This window comes from Cinclus cinclus, chromosome 13 (assembly GCF_963662255.1).
Source record: "Cinclus cinclus chromosome 13, bCinCin1.1, whole genome shotgun sequence".
NCBI lineage: Eukaryota > Metazoa > Chordata > Aves > Passeriformes > Cinclidae > Cinclus > Cinclus cinclus.
Genome location: NC_085058.1, coordinates 11450615 through 11474245, shown reverse-complemented (window position 1 = coordinate 11474245; position 23631 = coordinate 11450615). Strand labels below are relative to the sequence as shown.

General features: G+C 39.4%; 1 protein-coding gene across 1 annotated transcript in view; it reads right to left on the bottom strand.

The window, feature by feature from the left end:
* Positions 1–21942, bottom strand: part of GALK2 (galactokinase 2) — a 46352-nt gene extending 24410 nt beyond the window's left edge. The window contains exons 1-5 of the mRNA XM_062501505.1: positions 21890–21942; positions 19833–19921; positions 18585–18708; positions 13599–13689; positions 10792–10938 (exon numbers count right to left, since the gene is read on the bottom strand). Of these exons, the coding sequence (XP_062357489.1) occupies positions 10792–10938; positions 13599–13689; positions 18585–18708; positions 19833–19921; positions 21890–21942 (504 nt within the window). The remainder of the gene's footprint in view (positions 1–10791; positions 10939–13598; positions 13690–18584; positions 18709–19832; positions 19922–21889) is intronic.
* Between the last annotated feature and the right edge of the window lie 1689 nt (positions 21943–23631).

Below are 23631 nucleotides of genomic sequence, written 5' to 3'. Positions count from 1 at the left end.
CTGACTTTTGTCCCTCTGAGAACACAGCAATACCACATCCCTAATTTTTGCTGCCACTGGCAGGAGCCTTCAGACTGGAGCTTAGAGTATTACTCACTGGATGAGAAGACCACGCTGGCAGACGGGCCATGCGCACTCAAGTAGGAGCTGTGGCTGTGCAAACCTGGCCTGAAGTGCAGCTCCTGAAGTACTCACAACATAAATTCCATTCTTGGGCACAGCTGCCTGAGGTATTACTTCATCTGCAACTGCCAGATAAAGCTTGGCCAAGTCAGAAATTAGGCATTTCACTCTTCACTTAGTCTTGCTGCATCTCTATCTCCACATACACATCAGCTACCACTTGATTGCCTAAATTGTTTAGACTTTATGAGCCTAGGCTTATTAAGTAAGTATCAGGAGAGGTCTTGCAGAGGAGGAATGTTAGCAATTAGGACAGTGCCACTCCCCCGTCCCTTTACAAGGTCTGGTGAACTGAGGCTGGTTGAGCGCCGGGCCTTGCTGGGTCCCGGCTCTCCAGCTGTCCAGCTGCGTATGCCGGGCAAGCAGCGCTGCTCCAGCTTGAGCAACTTCTGTTTTGAAACTTAGCAAGGATTGGCAGGACCACCAAGTAGTAACTGGCAAGGGTTGCAAAGAACCCTCTCCACAAGACAGCCCAAGGCATCCCTGAAATATTATTTGGTTTCTAATTTAAACGGGCCCTTGCTGACACAGGCTGGCCTTTAATACTAGGATGAGAAGCATATGAATGGAGAGGAAATTGTCATCTGTATAGAGAGCAGTTTCTACTTACTATTGAGACAAATAGGCAAATGTTTGTCCTTTTGCTAGAATGAGTGAAAGGGCAAAGTTTCATTGGAAACTAATGTGAAGACTAAACTGGAGAGCCTTGTGTATATATTTGATACTTGGAAAAGGATGGCCTTATGACTGAAACAGTGAACTGAATTTCAGGAGGTCTGGCCTCAATTTATAGCTCCACATTAAGTTTCTCATCAGTCAGGGGAAGTTTCTTTAATTCATCATGGCTCCATTTCCTTATTAAAATGAGGAGTATCTTCCCCCTTTCTAATTAGTAATTGTTACTTGGGATTCTTACATGATAATGCTATAACTATGTGTGACTTCATTACTAGAAAGTGAAAAACCCCACGTTTTACTACACAAGTTCTTAGAGTTTAGGCTTCCACGGAAACTATCTCTAAGGAAAAAGGTCTGTGAGAACCATGTAATAAAGGGAAATAGCTTTTGCCTATCTCGGAGCAATGCCTTGATTCCATTCAACTTGCACCACTCAGAAGCTCTTTGGGGCAGGGACTGTTTGGATCATCTGCTATTTGTATCTTTTCATTGTATATCTGACCTGTAAAAACAGAGCTTCTCGGATCCCAGATTTCACTGCACAGTTTGGCAACATCTCAAGTGTCTCTCTGAACAATACCTGGGCACAGAATGCCTTCCTTTTGGATGCAGGCACTTCCTGCAGAGAAGTAACAGAGCATTCTCATAGTCACACTTAGGGGGACTGCACCCCAGGCTACACCACAGCATCACCTGTCATGCTGGTAGGTTAGAGGGGGCCTGACAGTCCTTGGTAGACTTCCAGATACAATTGTTATGTGTATAAAATAAACAATGTTAGCCCTACTGTGTTCTGCAGAAATTATAGAACAGGCTTTCTCACTGAACTTGGTGAAGGCAGATACTTGTTCCTCATGAAGCACCATGAGAAATACAGAGAACGAATACACCCCATCTGCACATAGACTTCACTTGCATCCCACACATTCTCATTCATCTGAGAGATCACTTTGAGCCAGCCATAAAACATAGCTAGTTCTATGAACCCAAGGCTCATTAGCATGCTTTTCCATCCCTAAAGCAGTATTTCAAAAATACTAGTAAATCACATTTTAAATCCTCATAGAATTTTACGTAGTTTACTTTAAAAGCATTCCTGTAAGGCTGTTGTTATCTTCAACTTAGAGACAGCACAGATACTTACATGATTTGTTCAAAGTCATGTGAATCAGTCACAAAGCTGAAATGAGAATTCAAAAACCCCTCCCTATTTCCAGCATCATGGCTTATTCTGTAAAGAATATAGTCAAAGGGAATGGTTGCAGGGTGGATTTAAAATCTTATTCATATAATGGTAATGAAAAGTGAAACAGAAAGATATTAAAATCATAGTTAAAATGGGTCTGAATAGCCACATTATGAATCAAAAAACCCCACTACTTAGACAAATTAAATTTCCTTAGCTCACCTATTATATATAGATAGATATATAGATATGGGTTTTATATATAATTATATAATGAGGTCTACATATGTTACTGCCCTCTGAATTTCTGTATTATTATTTTATTAAGTTGTTCCAACAGCACTAACTAGACCAGGTGAACTATAACTGAGGCAGACAATAAGTCATAAGCTGTCACCTATGCTATTAAACAAGCAAAGTGATATACTTAACAGAGTAATTAAAAACTCAAACATCAGGAGATGTTTCCTTTGATCTCACCTCCCTGCAAAACAAAACAAACCCAGAGAACCCAACAACCTAGTCAAGAAAGGAAGTGCATATAATCACAACATCCCAGAATATCCTGATGTGGAAGGAACCCCCAAAGATCTTCAAATCCCTCTCCCTGCCCTGCCCAGGACAAGCCCCAGAATCCCATCATGTGCCTGAGCATCTGCCTTATGTAAATAAGGGATTTTCAGCTAGATAAAATTCATTTAAAGACTTGAGTCAGAATAAAAATATAGAATATATGAAGATAAAAGCAGCCTCTGTGGATCAAACCAATACCACTTCTAGTCCTGTATCTTGCAACTGAAAGTAGGCTCTTAGTCTGGACCAGAGGCCAAGTAAAGATCTTATTTCCCCAGGACTTATTTTTCAACAGGGAGTTCCCTAGGCTGAATGTCAGTTCTGCACCCCTAGTTATCAACAGCAGATTTCTTATATGTCAGTTTGTCCAGAGTTCCTTTTAACTCATGCCTAATTTTAACATGTAGATCATCCAGGAACAAGGACTTCTACACCTTGTCAGGTGAGGAACTGTCTTCTTTTGTTGATTATTAATGTGTACCTGACTAGTTTTATTTCATACCTGCTGGCTCTAAACACTTGAGGGGGCAACAAACAATTGATTCCCATTCACTCCATCAATTACATTCATTATTTGATGGATCTCTGACCCTTCCTCCTGTAAGTGATGTTTTCCAGAGTCCTAACACACTTTTATGGTGGTCATTCTGTACCTTTAATTGTTCCATGTGGCTTTTTACTAAATCTTTTTCAGTTTAACTATGTTGGTTGGTAAGAAAGGAGAAAGGCAGACTTGCAGCTTCTCTTAGACACCTCAGAGAAAATGTCACTGAATCATCTGCAATTTTAATGTGACAAATGAGCCACATAAAATGTGTGTTAATTAGCATTAACATAAGCACATTGTAATGCAACCTCAAGCAGCTCAGCACTACTATTCCAGCTCTTTCCCTGAGGTTGGTGTACCAGAGTCATCAGGAGCAATTATGAGACCATATCTGCCCTTCCTGTGCGAAGTCCCTTTGTTCAAACTTGGCAGTGACATAGCTGAAGCAAACCGTTCCCTTCTGCTGGCTGTAGTGAGGTCAGTGAGCGGGGTAGCTGGGATTGAAACTGAAAATACCTGAAGTTATTCTAGCAATACCCTGAGCTGCTTCACACACTGGCTCTGTTCAGCCTCTGAGCACCGGGGAGGGATGAGTGTAATGTGACAGCAGCAGTAGCAGGTGAGTAAAACCTTGAAGTCTCCCTGGTGATCTGTCAAGAAATACTAAATATTGCAGCTTTTGAATGCCAGACCAAATATCATCCACACAAACACTACTTTTATAGCTTCTGGCAAGTACACATGCCAGGTTGGCTGTGCTTCCATGGGAGATGTTTAGAATCCATGAGTTTCATGATATATTAACATTGGGTTTTTTTCTGTTTATCAAACAAAAAAGATACAATGCAATACATCAGAATATCCATAATTAAAACAACATAAAGTCACATCACTAGGAGAAGAATCTCAGTACATACAATTCACTAACAAGCAATTAAGCATTAAGAAATTTATGTAAATTAATTACTTAAAGAAGCTGCTCTCAGGTTTTAGACAATTTTAGTTGGAGCACTAGGAAATATCTAAAACTAACAGTTTTCAAAATGTATTTTTGGGCTGTTTGTTTGCAAAGCTTAATTCTGAAGTCTGTCCAGAATGAATCCTACTGCAGAAGGTAACACCCATTTGTCTAGCAGGCAACTGCCCCCCCTGTGCAGACCCAGGCTAGCTTTTGGTCTAAGACTCTACTAACTAGCCCTGCTTTTTGTTTGAAACAATTTAAGGTCCTCCCTGATAAGGAGCAAGTCAATCTTGAGTTACAAAGAAAGAAATTACTACCGCTTATATCAGTTTTATCTCTGAGTCACAAGATTTCCTGTGCAGCATGCAAAAAGTCTGATCTGGGAAATCATACCAGTGGAGATATAACTTAGTCTGACAAAGAAAGGTTGTGATTTTTTATTATTAGTTGCCTTATGTGTAGTTACTCTAGATGGAGAGATTTCATCTAATAAGAATTCATCAGTAGCTCCTGCATCATGTTACCTTGTTTTGGATTTTTAATGGAAAAAGTGAGTTTTCAGTAAAATGATACTTTTCACTAATATGTACTTTTCTCTACTTATGTTTCAATATGAAACACCTCAAATTCAGGTTTAGATTTACAGCTGAGTCTTTTTGGTCCTTCAAGTCAAAGAACTGATAAATTATAACCCACCCCATACAGCTCACTTGATTCTCTGTCGCCCCATAATTTTACTTTCGATCAGTTTGATGTTAGTGATAATAAGCATGAAGACCTAAATGTAGAAAGGTATTTAGATATCCTAGGAATAATGAAATTGAACAGATGTTCACTTAATTATAAAAAAAATTCCTAAAAATAGAAACCTAAAGAATTATCTGAGTGAGAACAGATAAGGGAGTTTCACCTTTAGTAGTTCTCTTGCTCACAAAGAGGCCAAGGGCCAACTGCTCTGATTCTCACTCATGCAATAATGGGTCTGGACAGTGTGTAAACTGTGACAGAATTTGTCCCTGTATAACTGTCACTGTTAATATGTTCCAAAGCAGTGATCAATCCCTTTCAATCTCACACAGCCCTTCAAAGAAGTAAACTTGTGTAAGAATAAACCCCTTAAAAGTAAGACAATTAGTGAGTAGGAGACAGGCAAATATTTGTTAGTAAAACAGAATTAGTGTTGCTTAGTATTTTTTTGGAACAGCTCACCCTACATTACACAGAAACTTGATATACACAAATCCAGAATGACAGCAGCCAAAATAAAGCAATCTTCTCCATAAAATGATAGTATTAAATTACATCTCCCTCAGTGGTTTAATGGAGTTCATTTTGGCCCAAGTTAAGTGTGCTAGATTTTCTATGTGCTACAGTGCAGTAGTAATGGTAACTAATCTTTAAAATAATAATAAAAAAAGTTTTCTTCTTATTTTAAATATTATTGTTCATGAATGGAAGCTTCAGGAAGAAAATTAATTTGTTAATATATGTTATTTTTAGCACTGTCATTTTCAGTGCTCCAGAATTCTCTTCATGTAAATAGTTCTTCATTAAGCAAATTTAAGTGGAGTATTTAAACATCAATTCAGTCAAAAGTGCTGTGCATATATTTACTCCCTCTATGGAAATAGAGTAATGGTCCCCCAATGAACATTCCTTAACATTTTGGCAAGTCAGACTTAATCTACTGCTTTCCTTTACAACAAATAATGTTGGTAATTTAATGGCAAGTGTAGATTTTCTATTAAATTCTACAGAGTTTGGTTCACAATAAACAAGGCTGAAAATGCAGAAGAAAAACTTACAGATAAAGATGAGTGCTTTACAGTAAGAAGGAAACATTCTCCATCATATAACATATTTCAACTCTAGTTACACTGTCAACTTTTTTCCAATCTGTGCACATTTTATATATATGTACGTAAGCATAAAAATAATTTCTGAAATATAAGGTACTATGTTTCATTTAGTAAGGTGTAAAATGATGCCCAAATTTTTGAGGTTATTTTTACCACCAGGAATGCTTTTATTTTTAATATCTCATCTTGACTAGGAATAGGTTGCTGAAAGTTACCATCTGCTTCCAGTTTGCAAATAAAATCCCAATTAGCTGAACTTCATATATGTTTTGCAAGGTAATTATGCTAACTTTTTTCCAGAATGAGAATATATTTGTCAGATAGTATCTGGATGTCCTCATAAGCACAGCAATCTTAGCTTGACTTTGTCTGCCCCCTAACATGCTCAAATGGAAGGTTATCAATTTGGTTGATGAGAGATGATGGCCTTTGTACTCTGTTTCCCCTTGATTACAAACACATAGTCAAGCTTAACAAGAACTCTGTTTTTTCAATTCCACAGGGAGAAAGGTACTTCAGCATTTCTCTGTATTAACAGTACTTTAAAATGCATTATCTATGTGCCATTTTTTGTGTAAACAATTTGGTTTCTCATATAATTAACCTGAGCATGCATCTATCAAAGATTTTTGATAGATCAATAAAATAAATAATAAAAATAAATAATAAAATAAATAAATAAAATACAGTGTAATCCAATCCTAAGGAGTATTACCAGTACAAGTTACTAATTTCGAAGTCACACTATCAGTATGGATACTCACAGGTTTTCTTGCCAGACAGCTTTGGATTTGAAATGGTAAAAGGTTCAATTCAAGTGCTTTCCCTATTATATAGAGGCTTCAGAAACAAAGTAGAAAGGATTCCAGATGGCCCATCAGATTCCCACTGAAACCAGTGACACTAGCAGGTATAGTAACTGTTGAAATACTGATTGAAGATATTTAACACCCACACTCAAATTCATCTGAGCCATAATCTGGGAAAAATGAAACCAATGGACACTGTACCATTACAGATCACATTCAGGTCCTTTATTTACTCTGTGTGACTTAGCTTTATGTCAGTCTAGATAAAGCAAAATATCATTCTCCTACCTATCCTCAACACTTCACATTAAATTAGATAAACCCTTTTGATTTCTTCCCAGTAAATATGTGCACAGCTACCCAGCCCTGAATAACAGAAAAAAATGTTAAGGTGGCTGAACAGACCTTACTTTCACAAGATCTAACATTTGGACAACAACATTATCACATCTTTCAAGTAAATCTAGTTACTCAGTCCTAAGTGATTTTTCTGTACTCACTAAATCCTACCACGAAACACAAAGCTGGGACAGATTAGAGCATTATTATGTTTCCTTTACAAAGAGTATCATCACCTGATGAAAAGTTATACAATAGATTGATTTTGTAACGGTGAAATAAAAATCACTTCAAAATCAAGAGCTACTGCTACTGAGCATTGCTGCTGTGTGAGTGATGCTAACACAGCCTTAGACTGGTATCCTGTTTGGAGGAGAAAAATGGATTCTTTTTAAAGATCGCATTCTGCATTTTCCATCTTGTTATTTGAATGCTATTGCACTGCTGCAACTGGTTAGCACTGCACATCTGGCTGAATTGTCTTGAACTGGTATTTTCCCTAACTATTGTGTATGTGTATGATGGGTTTTTTAAAAAAAATATTGTATGCACACTGAAACAATGCCCTATTGCAGACTGCTACACACAATTAGTGAGAGCATGTTTTTTCTGATTTTGTTTTCAATGTCAAAAAAGTGCTATTTTTAAAGTTAGCCACCATGAAATTCTAGTCATGCTTTTACAATGCTTTTAATTTTGTGGGGTTTTGGCTCTTAATCTCACAGGCTCTTAATCTCATAGGCTCTTAATCTCTCACACTGGACATGTTATCTCATAAAAGCTCTAAATTTCAACGACTTTTACTCTACAGCAACTATTTTAAACTCACATTTATCAGTAAAAAAGAGCATATAACTAAAATATTCTCATAAAAATAGTTTCACAGAAACAAAACAGATAAATGTTCCATTCAGTAAAAGGTCATTTTTTCATAACTTTGGCTACAGAAGCCGTACAATTCAGCCAAATTTGATTCCAAAGCACAAGTTTCCTGTCTTCCTGCTACAAACCATCATACTAAGATTTTGAAAAGTCCATCAGACTAGTGAGGGGCAAAAAGTCAATCTTTTCTCATAAAATTAACATCATAACCAAATACTGTTACTTATAAATACTACAATTTACAACTTTCACAACTGTAAAGCATTTGGGAAAAAAAATATGGATGGGAGGCATAAACTGGTATTTCTTATTTAAAATAAACAAACACATAAATAACCAGAGCCTTAAAAATGCACGGTCCTGGTTTGCTTTCTAGTAGAAAGGATCTGGAAAGCCCCTGCTTGTGTTCTGCTAGGAATTTCCCTGCCATGGGGGAGCTCCCTGCTGACACAGAGCCAACAGGACTGGATCCTGCACAGATCCCATTTGACACCAGCACAGGATGCATTAGGAGCTGGCAAGAAGTGGCCAGAGCACGTTTTGTACTTCTGAGGGCTCACATGCCTAGATTGCTCTAATTTATACTGAGACTAGCCCTGCCTTACACAAGGCAGTTCTGCAAGGCTAAGCATAAATCCAGTGCAACAGAGACTCTGGGTTCTACATATAAGAAGTCCCTAATGCTAAATCATAAATTTGCCAGAAAAACTGACTTTCTACTGCCCTGTAAGATTTGGAGAAACTTAAAGCCTGGACAAAAGCAATCAGAGCTGTCACTCTCTCTCCTAACCATGACAACCAGGTGCCTTGGTCTATGCAAGCATACAAAACCTTGGATATGCTCTTAACTGCTCCTACGGTGGCTATTAGGAAGTCTCATCTGTACATTGATCATTTTGCATCACAAGTGCAAAATATCTGGCTGCAGACAGCAGGGTTTCCTGACAAAAATGTGCAATTGTGTCTCTTGTGTTTGTCCAACTGTGTTTCAGACACAAGCTTAACTTTCAGCACATTTTTCAACTAGCCGGAAGAGGATTGAACAGGACTCATGAGAAGAAAAGACATTCAGTGGACTCTCTGTCTTCCTTCTGTTCTTCCTTAATTTTCTATGAAAATGACTCTATGAAAATGAGGAGTTCTTGCACCTTTCTTTACAACAAGTCTGGCAGAATGCCGGCCGGTACTCCCAAGCCATGTGTAAATTCAGCTCAAGATACACACTGTATCATTTATTCTCTGAAGAATACTGTGCAGAATTGGAATAATGAAAACCTGGCTTCTGGTTTTCCAGATACAGATTTTTACTACCTAGTAAAATTTGGGGTTTATGACCTCTGTCAATTCTATGCTTTATCAGATACCCAATTTCTGAACATGTGCACTCCAGTGATTTTGTTCAGTTGTTCCCAAGCTTTGCTCTTGAGGTGACCACCATCAGAGACGGTGCTGACCTGTGTAGGACCATCTATGCAAAACCAGAAGCTTCTTGTCAGGTCAGGTACACATTCTGTCACCTCCAACTCTTTAATTGCTGTCATTCAAGAAGGATCCTCAATTTAATGTTTTCAACTACCACTGCTCTACGTGTCTCACCTCCCAAACCAGAACCTCTCCTATGGTGTCGAGTCCCTTCCTGACCTTTGATCACTCACCAGCACAAGTCAGGGTGACAGAAACTATAGCCACATGCTCCTACATAAAAAGCTTCCCTGCTTTACTCTGCTCCTTTCTGCCTGAGCCCTGCCTGATGCTCCTGAAGCCAGCCCAGGCAGCTGGGAAATTTGGGATCATGAATTCACTGCTGAGAGCATGCCTGCAACTGCAGCCTCATAGAGAAGTACATCTCAACAGATCAGCAAAAACCTTCTGTGTGGATCTGTTCACCTCATGACTCAGAGAAGTGCTTGTTACAAGCAGAGTTAACAGCTGCCATCATCATGTGCCACTTTCAGTTGGCTTTGTACCACAATTTGGGAATGTCTGTCTTAGACAATAGGCACAAATATGTGTAACAGTCACATTTAGATCTGTTCTTTTCTCTTCCTGACAATGTTCTAATTTAAGATCCTAGTTTCACTTAACCAGACATTTTTAATGGAGAGAACTTCATCCCAATATGGCACCTTCAAGGACCATGACTCCTCCAGAAATCTGTATTACACAAGCCAAACAGTGCTAACAGTTGTACTGCTAACAGGTCACATATTTGGGGTTTGTTTTCAGACTAATGTTTGTTTAAAAGTGAGGAATAAATTTTGGATTGTAAGTATGTTCATTCCAAAAAACTGTGAAGAGAATAAGGAGAGTCAGATGGAAGAATTTCACCTCTACTTTGTGCTGATTACATAATTTATCAAGAAATTGTTCCACAGGCCTCCAACAGATGCTCTGCTGTTAAAGCCATGAAAAGTCATTCAGGGAGAGAGTAAAGGCCTCGGGGGTGTGGTCTGCATGCTTCAGCACATATATCCTCAGCCCTGGCCTGCAGATAGCACATCTGGTCCAGGCATGGACCTGATGGTTGGCCAAAATACAGGCTTACAATAATGCTCCTTTTTTCAGCTTTAATGTAAGCCTGCTTTCTTGCCAAATTCAAATCCTGCCAAAATTTGGCCAAAGATGTTTGCTCAGTTGTGCAATATCTTAAGTTTATATCCAACAACTCTTTGCAAAAACAATTGTATCGTGTTTTTGATGTTTACAGGCATTAACAATATTTAATTTTAAGTAGAATTTTACTGCTGACACTCTCGTGTTTTACAGTAAATTACCTTAGAGAGGGTTTTTCCATTAGCTCTAAGTGTCACGAGTCCGGCACAGCACACCAAAGCACTGGAGCTAGAGAGACCAGAACTTGGAGGGATGGTTCCATCTAGTAGACAATTCATTCCAGTTGGGTTATTAAGACCAAAATGTTCCTAACAATGAAAAATAAACAATCTCAGTTTCAAGTACAGACAGGCTCAGGCTTGCAATTATCTGATACTTAGAAAGAGAATCTTTCTGCTGAGTTGCTGGAAGCAAGGACCTGCTTCTGGTATCTCCAAAATAAAGCAAAAGCAAAATTTTCATTCTGTTCCTTAAGAACAAAGCCAATGGTGGGGCTGCAGCCAAAGGTATGTCTGCAATTGCTGTACACAAACATATAACCACCCCAAGCAGAACTCAGGATGGGCTGCATGCCCAAGAATTCACCGAGCTTCGTGGGTGGGTTTTGCAGCAACTGGTTCTGCTTTGAGCTGCCGTGGTGACAGTGCAAAGTCACCAATCCTTTTATACCCAACTTTTGTCCTTTTCTCAACTGCTTTTCATTTTAGGTACCACGAAAAGCTCAAGGTCCACTTTATGCTTCGCTTCCAACACTGGCACGTGGTGTTAGTGAGCAACATGATGCTGGGGAAACCAGTAGCCATGCATCTGTTTTCAAAGCCAGACACTCGTGTCCCGAAACACCCACAGGACTGACACTGGGAAAACCACAATGGAACTTAAGGAACTCTGTGCTTTAGGGTCACAAAGACACACCTACCAGTGGGGATGGCCTCTGGCATGCTGTTTTTTTAATTAAGTTTAAAATATTCTAACATACATGATAGATATCACAGACAATATATTTAATCCAGAAGTCATAAATCCTCATGTACATACTCTTTTAATTATTCTTTAGTTGCTTTGTCTTTTTATTTATAATCACTTTTATATAAATTTCCCTCTGCTATTAGTTTGAAACAAACATGCAGTACTTATTAAAAAATCATTTACTGTATATGGGAGGTATATGAATAGCTAACTTGTGATGCAATTTATACATCAATAAACTACACTACAGTATCAATAATCAGAAAAAATAACAGTATTTTCATAAAGAAATGTCTACCTTCAAAAGATTTCTACTACTCCTGAAACAACTTCAACCATAAATATCAATGGTAGAGATCAGCAAACACAAAGAGGCTCCTTTAAAGTCTTCTGCCATCACTTCAAATTATATTTTGAATTTCCTGTTTTACAAATAAAGGAAATTCATATCTAGAATACTATTGCTGCCCATGCCCCTTCATGAAGAACTAGACAGGCTTGCTCATAAACAGAAAATGCTTGAGTAACCAGAAACTGATCCACAGTTTCTGGATTGTCTTGAATGTGAATCAGGCTTGCAGACTTATCACGCGATGTTTAAATAGAAAACGTACTTCAGTTTCAAAAATGAAAATGGACCTTGCCAAGTTCTGCAACAGTTCTGTCCCAAAAGGATAGCATGTTCAACTTAATATAAACAGATTATCCCGCTGGACCCTCTGAGTACTTGTATTTCAGAGTTTCTTAAGTCTGTAACATTTATGCTTATTTTCTGCCAGTACTAGACTCTACAAACCTGCTTTGCAAATTAACCTTCAAGTATGAAAGCTTGTCCTTAGGAAACAAATCTCAGTAGCAGACTGAAAAATAGTAAGTCAATTGGTCATGCAAGCCTTAATATAAGAAAGGCTATACTGTAAAGAAACCTAATCTATATCTCTACAGTCAGTGCAATTTAAATGCCTGTGTTACTGAGCAATACAAAATTGAAAATACTCATGTTACTGCACACATAAGTAATTTATTTGGGTCTCATTGAAGCAGAGGGCTGTTTAGGACCTGTGAATTGTAATAAAGTGATCTGTGGCACTGATTGTTCTGAATATTGTATTTTGAAGACTCCAGTGACAGGTCTGAGGTAGGCTATTCAGCAGTCCTCAGCTATTGTATCATCCTGTGGGGTGACCTAGATGGCCTATCCTCAGGCAAACTTCACGTGCTTTAAAAAGCACGTTTACCCATAATTTGGGCTGGCTGTGGCAACCTGTTCCTGACCTGCCATCACCATTTATCCCATCTGCCCTTCCAGAAATATCATTAGATTGACATCGAGCAGAGAAGTCACCTTTTCTTCCCCCTTCAAAGGGTGATGAATTCTGGGAATTCTGTGCCTCTCCTGCAAACAGCAGGTGAGAATTTGCAGGAGCCTCGATGGTGAGTTAAGGCCACCTCCCAGGGCAGCACTGAGAACCAGCACTTGCTTTCACAACATTTGGGTCATCAGGTCAGTCTGGAGAGGGAGATAAACCTGGAGTGGGCAGACAGGAAAACATCTGGTTTGTGTGTTTGTGCTCCTGCCTTTACTGTAAGTGTGCCCCTTCCTGCACAGCTACACTTTTAACTCGATAAGATACGATCTTCATGTCCTGATAGACAAGCCTCCAAACATTTTTCAAAGAAGATTTTAATTAAATGATTCCATTGGAAAGCATTCCTTTTGACTTCAAAATACAGAAATGTCATCCTGATAATGTTTGATCACAACTTTCCTAAGCAATTATTTGCTACAGTAATTTGTTTTATAGAGAAGAAAATAGTACTCTGCAAATATTTTAAAGCAAACCCACTTATATATCCTCTTCAAGTTTTAATATAAAAATACTTAGCTGTATGTTAAAAAAAATCTAGAGAATGCAGGGGAAAATTTTGAGGTTAAATAGGTATTCTTGTTGTATTTTACTTCTATATTAATTTCATAAATTAAATGGACTTGGCTTACCTGAATACCCTTCAGTCCACACAGGAAGTAGTTATGCCACTGAGGTTTGGTTTTGTTAATCTGAATGTTATTAACACTAGTACTGAAATCCCTGCAAAAACAGAAAAACCTTGAGGCTTTAACTTGTATTAAATTTAGTTAAAAAAAAACGTGGCTTGTTACTGCCACCTGCTGATGGACAAGACTGGTTTAATGGTCTTCAGTGCAATGCTTTCTGGCTTGGTTTTTTGTTTGAGCTTTTTACATGTCTTCTTTATTAATCATTTCTATATGGTTCTTTTAGATGAAAGCATAAGAATTATTGATTAAGTATAAAGAATATATTAAATAAATCCAGAAATTAAGCTGCCTTTGACATCCTTAATTCAGGCAGGATGCCTTCCATCATGTATGTGTATGCTATCATGATTTCTTAGAAGTGAAAATTTAAATAATCATAGCTGTCAAACCTTGACTAGAGACAGATAAACTTCAGGTTCTCTGGTAATTCCTTCTCAGGATTTCATCTTAATTACCTGTGCTCTGAATGGCACTTCACTAAAACAGGCCTAATGCTGCAGAATTATATTATGTATGTTACAAGACAAAAATATTTAGTTTAAATATTTTATCTGTTTCCTCCAGGATAATTCCTACTCCACCTTTCTTTCAAAATAATAAAAATAGTGAGCTTGGATGCTCCTAAAGAACAGCTAGGTGCAGTCAGAATGGACATGGGTGAGGCCTCATAGAGGTTCATCAGTCCCCAAGGTGTGCAAGTTGTTTGGCAGTCTGTACCCTTCAACAGCCAGGAACTTTATCTGCTTGATGTCATGACAGCAGGTGCCCAACACAGAAACAGCAAAGGCACTGAGAACATCAAGAAATCAAATTAAAATATTCAAAAGTTCCAGATCAAGATGTCCTCTACAAGGCAAGCTCTGCTAAAGAATATGAACAGAGGCAGCTGAACTCCTGGAAATATTTAACAGGAATAAAAACAGTTTCAAGAAATTATACTTCAGGGGACAGTCTTCACCTCCTAAGAGGAGGGAATTTTTCCTTCTTATACTGATCCCAGTAAACTACATAGATTATTGATTTCCTGTTTTTTTGTCCAAAAGGACATTACTAATTAATATTTGTAATGGATACCAGTGAAAGATGTTTTTATCAGTTAACTATTCTGTTACCTATAGAGAAAAAGTTATACAAATACAAAACATCTTTAATATACAATTGTCTTCAAGCAATGTCTGAAAAGCTCACTTTATTCTGGTGCACTTAAAGGCTGCAATTTTTGTGTAATGCAACCCCCAAAGCAACAAGCAGGGTTGCAGTGGCCCCACAATTCCATCTGGTCTATTGCTTGGCCCACTGTAGTGAGGAACTCCACTTGTACTCCCAGCCTGCAGCCTATGCCCAGCTCCACAGGACAGACCTTGCACTTTGAGTATCAACTTAGAATTCCCATTTTGCCAGTTACACATTCAAGTTCAACCTTAATTACAGTGCAAACCCATCAGATTGGTGTACAGTTTAATGTGCAAGCTGCTTAGTGCCACAAACAGGATTTTATCAACAGTGCAGCAGCAAAGAATTGCACACAGCTAGTGTCAGAAATTACTAGGTTTTGCAGAGGAACATGAAAGACATGAAAGGGAGTACTGAGATTAGAGTACTAGAAAAGTTTGAGAACAGCTGTACATTTTGAGATTCATGTGTATTTAGAATGATCTCCAAGAGAATAAAACATCAACCTGCTTATGGTTCTTCAATACCCTCCCTGAGGTATTTGTAAAATAGAAAATGCTTGTCATAAGTAATGAAGGTTTAAAAATTCTGTGCTTGCTCCCTACAATAATCCTAAATTATTGTTGGAAAAAACAAGGTTGGTGGAAAGCAATGTGTGAAAGTGATTAAGAGAAATCTTAGATCCTCTTTGCCTCAAAGAAGAGTCCTAAAATATTTTATCTTCATAATTCTTTTTACCCTCTCGGAGTAAAATTTCAATAAACAAGAACACAGGTATTATGACTATATTTGCTGGTTCTCAAGATAAATTAAAAACAATGACTTCTTAAAATGTATTTTGCTCTTTTTGACAATCTTCTCACATAGAAAATGAAAGAAAAAAATGGCTTTGAGTTTGGCAGGTTTTATATGGACATGATTCATATAAACAAAGAATGTGGGACTGTCAAAATCCCCAGAATCTTTAAGTCTATTTTTTTTGTTATCACATGCAGTTTTTTATAAGAAACAGTTCCTAAATACCCAAGCTTTATCTTAAATCAGGAAATCTTCAGGCTTGCCTTTGAACCTCCTACAGAAAATTAGGCAGTTTAATATAAGAACTTTATAACAAAATAAAAGACTGGGAAAAACATATCCATGAAATAAAACTACTCTGATGTTGTCTGTTCCAGCCTTTCTGTTTTAAAGAATGCTAGGGAAATAATGCCACTTGTCCATAACCAGACATAGAAACTTCAATTTTATAATTACAAGATGGGATTTTTAAGTAGCGTGACTGAGGTAGTTTTTACTGCTTGAATAATCCTTATTTTTGGGAGATCAATTTGGCCTTCTCATACAATCTTATTGTCTTGTCTGTTAGTTTCTCTGCTTGAGTCTTCTGTACAAGTACCCTGATTTAAAAACAAACAAACAAATCAAACTTTCAGGTTTTGTTTTGAGATGGAAACCGATTGGTAATTACCATCCTCTGGTATTTCTGAAGGCATTTTGAGAAGTATAATGTCAGATATTCTCTCTATGCATACTTCTCAATTACAAAGATGTTTCGTGAAGGGGAGGTATCAGGAACTTCAAAAGAATCTAAGTTTTGAATACCTCTTTAGTCCCAATAACATAAAAGGCATCAGATCAGTTGAAATAATTTATGATAAAAAACAAATAGGTGTTTTTTCTAGCAACCTGTTCTCTGTCCTATTTCTACTAAAAGTTAACATGAACTATCAGGGTGGAAGAGTGCCACAGAACTGTTCCACAGTTTACCAGTTCACAAAATAAGAATGAAATAGGAAATAGTGATTCTACAGAGGATTCTAGTTAGTCCTTGTTCACCAAAGGCCTATAGATATGCATTCACCACAGGCATAAATCTACCAGTGTAACAGGCTGGGAAAAAAAGACATACTGTCATCTGTTTTGTTATGTGGTGTAACATTCAAAGTGTTGAAAAATATTTCTTTGTTATGAAATTATGGGCATGTTTTAGCTTTGTTTTGAAGCAACAGTGTCTCAACAAAACCAAGATGCTTAATGCTGTGTTCTGAAACCTTTTATTGGTCAATGGCTTAAAAATCATATGGCTATGATTTCAAACTCAAACCAGGGCAGATGTAAAAACAGAGAGCCAGCGTGGGCAATTTAAATTCAAAGGCTATAATTCTGCATTTGGTGGAACTGTCCTGAAAAGGCCATTTCAATTGCAATATAATGCAGCAAAACTTGAAGACCAAGTGAAAATGTGTACCTTTTTATTACAGCTTTATTCAGTGTTCATAGTAACAACTTTTCCTAATCAAAACTATTGTAATTCTGAAGCTATTGTCTCTTGCAGAATGGTTTTGCAACACAGCTTAAGCCCTGGTGGGAGGTTGCTGTTAAAGAAAGGTCCCACGCACACCTTCCATTTCCTTTCCCTGCTCACCACTGCTTGTTCCACTGCTTATTCCAAGTCAGCTTTAGTGCTGAGTGCATGGCAATTCACTAAAATGAAATTATCCATGCAAAAAATGGGGGAATAGTGCAGTTAACCTTAAGATCAAACAAGTACTCTACACCTGCTAAAAGGCAGAGGCAGAGTTATCTTAGAAGCAGGTACAGGGAGACTAGGGGTAAAAGATGCCACGCCATTGCCTTTAGGCAGTGGCAAACTCTTAATTCAGCCCAGCTATAATGTGAAAACATAGTCCACAAAGTGAAAAAATCTCTTAGTTTTTATACTTAGCATAGAAGTACAAATTCCTTTCGACTGTCTTAGTCACAGCCAGTAGTTCAGAATGTGTCTATAACAAACAGAGCTTTAAGCAGGAATATGTGCTCAAGTATTTCCCACTTTTGACAGTATGTTCCTGTCCCTGTGCTGCCACACACTGTGCTTTCAGGAACTAATTTACCAATTAAAGCAATGGCTCAATAAAAATGGCTTAAACGAAGCTTTTGCTGATTCTGATATTTGCAAAATGTCCACAAAGCTCATGTGGATGAGTGACCCGATCTGAACTGCGGTGCAACTACACAAATATCAGACTGTTACAAAGAGGCAGAAAAATGTCCCTGAAGTTTAAAAGAGTGGCAGGATTATTTCCCTATGTTCAGCACTTGTGACACCATAGCTGGAATATTGCATCCAGTTTTGGGGTTTCCCAATACATGAAAGACATTGGCAGGGAGTTCAGCAGAAGGCTAACAAGATTATTTACAAGGGATCTTCAAAGGTCCTTTCCAACCTAAATTGGCCTATAATTCTGCGAACAACAGCTGTGAAGGAAGTGGAGGCGAAGGAATACAGATTCTTTTGAGCCAGGATTGTTGCTAAAGCTGTTGTGTTGTGAAAACACAGCCCCAGGTTCTCCAGAGCAGGGGAGTGTTACCTTACTTTTGCAGTAATCGATTACAAAACATTTCACTCCCTTCTCCAGGAGAAACTGAGCTGCTGCCAGTTACGGGGATTATATTGAGAAAGATGAGACAAAAGAACGGAAGACAGAATTGAACTTTTAGAAGGATTGAAAAATCAGAGGCTTTACAAAGTAATAGGAACAAAGAGGTGGGAGACAGCAGCTGCAAAGCTATTGCTCTGAACTAATACACACTGCAAGGAGCCAGTCTGTGGGATTCCATCTGCTGAGACAAATTGTTTTACACAAACTCTGTATTGCAATGGAAGTCTGTCAGATCTCTGAAAAGGTAAACTGTATTGCAATGCATGAAGAGCTTCATAAAAATTAATGAATAAACAAAGTAATTACGTACAAGTATGAAGAATTTGTATTTGCCAGTTGTACAACTTGAGTTTGTACAGGTTCTACTGCAATCAGGATATCTTGTTCTATAGCCATTGGGAGCACAGCATAACCACAGTAGTCTATGTGTTCTCCTAGCAAAGAAACAAAGAAAACACTTTGCAGTAATTCTTTCTAGAATAGCAGTAACAGGGCTTCTACAGGGCTGCAGTGTTGTTTACTGGATGAGACAATTTCTGACTGCAGTTTCAACTTTTATTACCTAAACTTTGGGGTACATTTCATCCGTTTTGCATTACCTCACAAAAAGATTTTTCTTTCTTTAGTGATTTTTATCTATTGCACCTGTTTATAAATGTTCTTGTTCTAACACTGGGTTACAAAAACTTTTTAAAGACCTCACCATGTAGATTATTACCCAAGAATGAGAAACTGCCATGTACATACAATTTCTGCACCTTTTTCTAAGAAGATAATACATTTAAATAATGATTAATACAGTTGCATACAACACATACAGTAACAATCAAATAGAAAATGTATGTAGTAAACATTGTCTCCCTTGGGAATAATTCCCAGTTACCATATGCTGTCTATTTAATCTATATGAGATGTTCACACAACACTGAGATAAAAATTAACTGCACAATCAACAAACAAACTGAATTTTACAGCTCTGCTTTTCAGGATCCTTTTACTACGTCTTCAAATGCATAGGATTATTTTATGAATATATGCAAGAAACTCAGCTCCAGGGAGAACACAACCCTAACATGGACAGAGAAATCCCAAAAATAAGGCTTCTACAGAAATAAAAGTAAGTCCTGAACATAAAATAATTGTGACTCTTCAGTCTGCCAGTGAATCACACCCACTGTTTTAAGTTCTGTGGACACATCTCTGTGGAAAAGTAGAAAAGAAATTATGGCAGAATGAATCATTTCATGCTTTATCATGTGCATTGCTGTGGGGATGGTTATATTTGGTAACTTTAATTAACTAAAAAAAAACCTAAGCTGGCAAGTTACTCCAATTTTCAAAACCATCACCACTGTCTATAAATGTTATTCTCCAAAACTGATATCCATGTAGCGTTGTTTATAAGATAAAGTAAAATCTATTAAATTATATATGATTTTCCATTTATCACAAGAAACTTCACTGAAAAAATAAAGACCAGCATTTTCATCCTGCGTTTTAAATTACTAGACTTCCATGATGAAAGATGAAGTAAAATAACATGATTTTTCTCTTTTACCTATTAAGTTGACTCGTCCTGGTGCACGAGCATAGAACTTGGGAGCTGATCCAAACTTTGATATAAACATCTCCTTCAGTTTCTGCAATCTGAAAGGCAGGTTTGAAACATTTAGAAGGACTATATTTGCATAAAAGACAGGACATTTCAATGCTTCTTGAAGCAAATTCAGTTCAGTTTCCTGAAGTATGTGGAGTTTTCTCTGCTACATCAGGTATGACATTAGGCTGCTTATTTTTGCTCTTCAATAACGTTGATGACTCTACTTAGATCTTGATTTTCATCAGTTTTCATACTACCCCATCTTTGTATAAACACATACACAGAGAACTAAAATTCCAAACATCAGATTAGCCCCATGACTTATGACAGTATTTACTCCACAGGATTCCAGCAAAAGTACTTCAGGTTTTCCATTTAGAGGTGGCTGATGTGCTACTCAAAGTTCAAAGCAAATAAACTTTGTCGTACTGCTTTATTTCCTGCAACTGTAAAGGTACCGACCTTCTGCCTCATGTTTGGCAAGTTGGAATACTTTAATGTGTTGTGCAGAACAGTAGGTAAATGAGGGCTGAGAACAGATGCAGCCATTATCTTAGTAAAGCACAGGAAACTTGATAGTAATTAATTTTGAAATTACTGTAAAGCAAAATCTTAGTCTACTGACAAAAATCCTGTAACAGGAACTCTGATAAGGTTTCTACATTTAATCTAAATCTAGAACTGGAAGCCTAGTTAATGCAAAGTGGAAGTAAGAAGACTGCAATGAGAAACAGATGTGAGAAAATTCCACAATTATTTAGTTTGTACATCTTTGTAAAGGCTGTGTTATTGTTCAGCTACATATATTCAAACGCTTTGTAAGATTTTTATAAATGGAAAGCTACAAAATATGATTCTATGATTTGTTGTGATATATTTTAAACAGACCTTTCAGTACCTTTCTATCTTTATGCCCAGTTACAAAGCTGTATTAGGTCTATGATTTCTACTTCTTATAATCTCCCCTAGTATTGACTGGTATATTACTCTTCCAATTAGCAAAAGCAATTTCTGCCATTTCATTGTTCAATCCCTTCTCTAGATCACATTAATAGTATTACAGGACGCAGGGGAATCTGCTGGCAGAATTCTAGGTGTTAACTTTATTCCTTTTTGTGTCAGTATTTAGAATGCTGCTTTGTTTCACAGATATTTTTATAGTAGTGTTGGTACCAAGAGACAACAAACAAAGCAGTCATGAGGGCATGTTTATCTAAGTGCTGATTGATCTCTTTTTTTAATGTGGGTTTTACAAGCAGGCCTGATGAAAGGCTATTTACAGGCTTTGGCCTTGATGTTGCAACACACACACTGAATTACAAGCACCTACATCAAGAAGAAAATTGTCAGAAGCCTTGAGGCAAAGGCACTCCTCACAACTTCACACTTCCAAGTCTGGAAATGCTGGACTTGCCGTTTCTGTGGGATTTACGGCGCAATCGTATGCAATCAACCGGCGTTTTAAAAAGTGCCCCTTTTACGGTGCTAACGCAATTAAAAAGGTTCGTCTGTGTGCATTTTAATTCCACACACCGAGCGCAACTCCATGGGCCACGAGCAGGCGCTGGCACGTGCCGCAGCCATTCCAATGGCCAGGCCAGTGCTGCTCCAGGGCTATTTACAGGAAAAAGGAGAGAAAAACCAGCATTCCCCAAAAACTCTGGGAGAGGAAGAATGATGTAGGCGAAATGATGAATGAATAAACGAACGAATGAATGAATGAATGAGCGATTCTGCTGCTGCCCCAGCGCCACCCTGCGAGGGGCGTCAGGGCGGGCCGGGCTGCTGTGGATGGGAGAAGGGGCCAGAGCCCGGCACGCCGCGGGAGCAGGACCTTCCCGAGACATCTTTGCTCGTGCCAGGGAAAGAAACCGCGACCTTACGGTCGCGCACTTCAGCCCAGGGCATGAGGACGGTCTTAGCCACCGTGTACCTCCCACCTCCCCCGGCCGCCCGTAGACCGCCCACCCGCCCCGGGACTAAGCGGCGGCGGGGCCGGGGAGCGGCCCACCCACCTGGGCTGCTCCACCAGCTGCACCGGGAGGGCGCTGGGGCTGTCCCCCGCCATGGCGGCTGCACCGCAGGCCCGGGTCGGGCGGCTCCGGCGGGACCGCGGTCACGGGGCAGGCGAACGCCGCGTCCTTCCGGGCGGCAGCGCCTGCGGCCCGGCCCCGTCCCGCCCCGCCGGCGGCGCTCGGGCCTGGGCGTCCCGCTCTGCCCTGGGCCCCGCGCCCGCCACAGCCCAGCTGGGACAGGGGAGGTGCTGCGACTCGCGAAAGAAATGTTTGGTGCTTTCCGGTATTCCTGCCGATGCTCCTGCAAAATGCACGTGCAATGAAAATAAAAAAAGGACAGTCGCATCCTTCATGGCGTGGAGGGATGGGTATCTGTGGCCCCATGTTTTTCTGGTGTGTGGTTCCTCCAGCTCCCCTCGCAGCAGGCAGCCTCCTGGCTCCTGTTAGCCTGGAATGAATGGCTGCAGATTCTTGCAAGGAACTGAGCATTTCAAGAGTTCACAGGCTCACTCGCTCAGTGTTTTGGTGTGTATCTATCTTATTGTCCCTCATCCCATTCAGGCAGCTTTAAGTACTCCGAAGAAACAACAGTAACAAATTTAATTGTGGGTTTTCTGAGGTAAAACATTTATTTCCCCATTAGTATAGTTGCAGAATACAAACACAGCTTTTAAAAGACTTGGCAGTAGCTGTAGGGGGAGGGGGGAGACAACCAAAAGTCCACTGTCACAAACAGTAACAATATAAAACGACCAACAACGGGAAAACCTGGAGACCCAGTAAATATTGCAGATGCATCTGGGTGTCTGAGAACCCCAGGCTTTGCGGAGATGAGGAGGCAGAGCTGGTCCGTTGGGGGATTTGCCTCACTCAACTGAGGGCTGCAGCAGAAATTAGCATGTAAAAATCTTTATCAAGCAATTGCTTTGCAAGATCTATGGATTTAAAGAGTTTGGGCCTTTAAAACTGCTGCTCTAGTCTTATTTGGTTGTGGTGAATGCAGCCCAGGTAAACTGTTCAGCAGCACTGAGTGAAGCAAAATGGAGCTGAGCAATGATGCAACAGGCTGAGCTTTCACAGAACGGGTCAGGTTGGAAGGGACCACCGTGGGACATCTGGTCCAACCTCCCTACTCAAGCAGGGTCATCCCAGAGCACATGGACCAGGACTGGGTTCAGACCTGTTCTGGAATATCTCCAGTGAGGGAGGCTCCACAATCTCTCTGGGTAATCTGTTCCAGTAAATGGTCACTTGCACAGTGAAGTTCTTCCTCGTGTTCAGGTTGACCTTTCTGTGCATCAGTTTCTGTCCATTGCTCCTTGTTCTACTGGATGGCATCACAAAGAAGAGCCTGATTTCATCCTCTTGATACCCACACTTTACACACGAGCCCCTCTCAGCTGCCTCTTCTTGAGGCTGAATAGGCCCGGCTCTCTCAGCCCTTCCTCATGAGACATATTTCCACTCTCGTCCAACTTATCAGCTCTCCGCTGGACCTGCTCTAGGAGTTCCTTATCTCTTTTGTACTGTACAACTCGTAACTGCACACAGTACTCCAATTGCGGCCTCATCATCAGGGCTGAGCAGAGCAGCAGGATCACTTTCCTCGACCTTTCCAGAGACGCGCCAGTCACCCGACTCGCAGGCTCCGCGGGGCATCCGGGCCGGCAGCGCCCACGCCGGACACACGACAGGCGGCCCCGACGCCAGCTCGGCGCACTCCGGGCGGCGGCAGCGCCGGC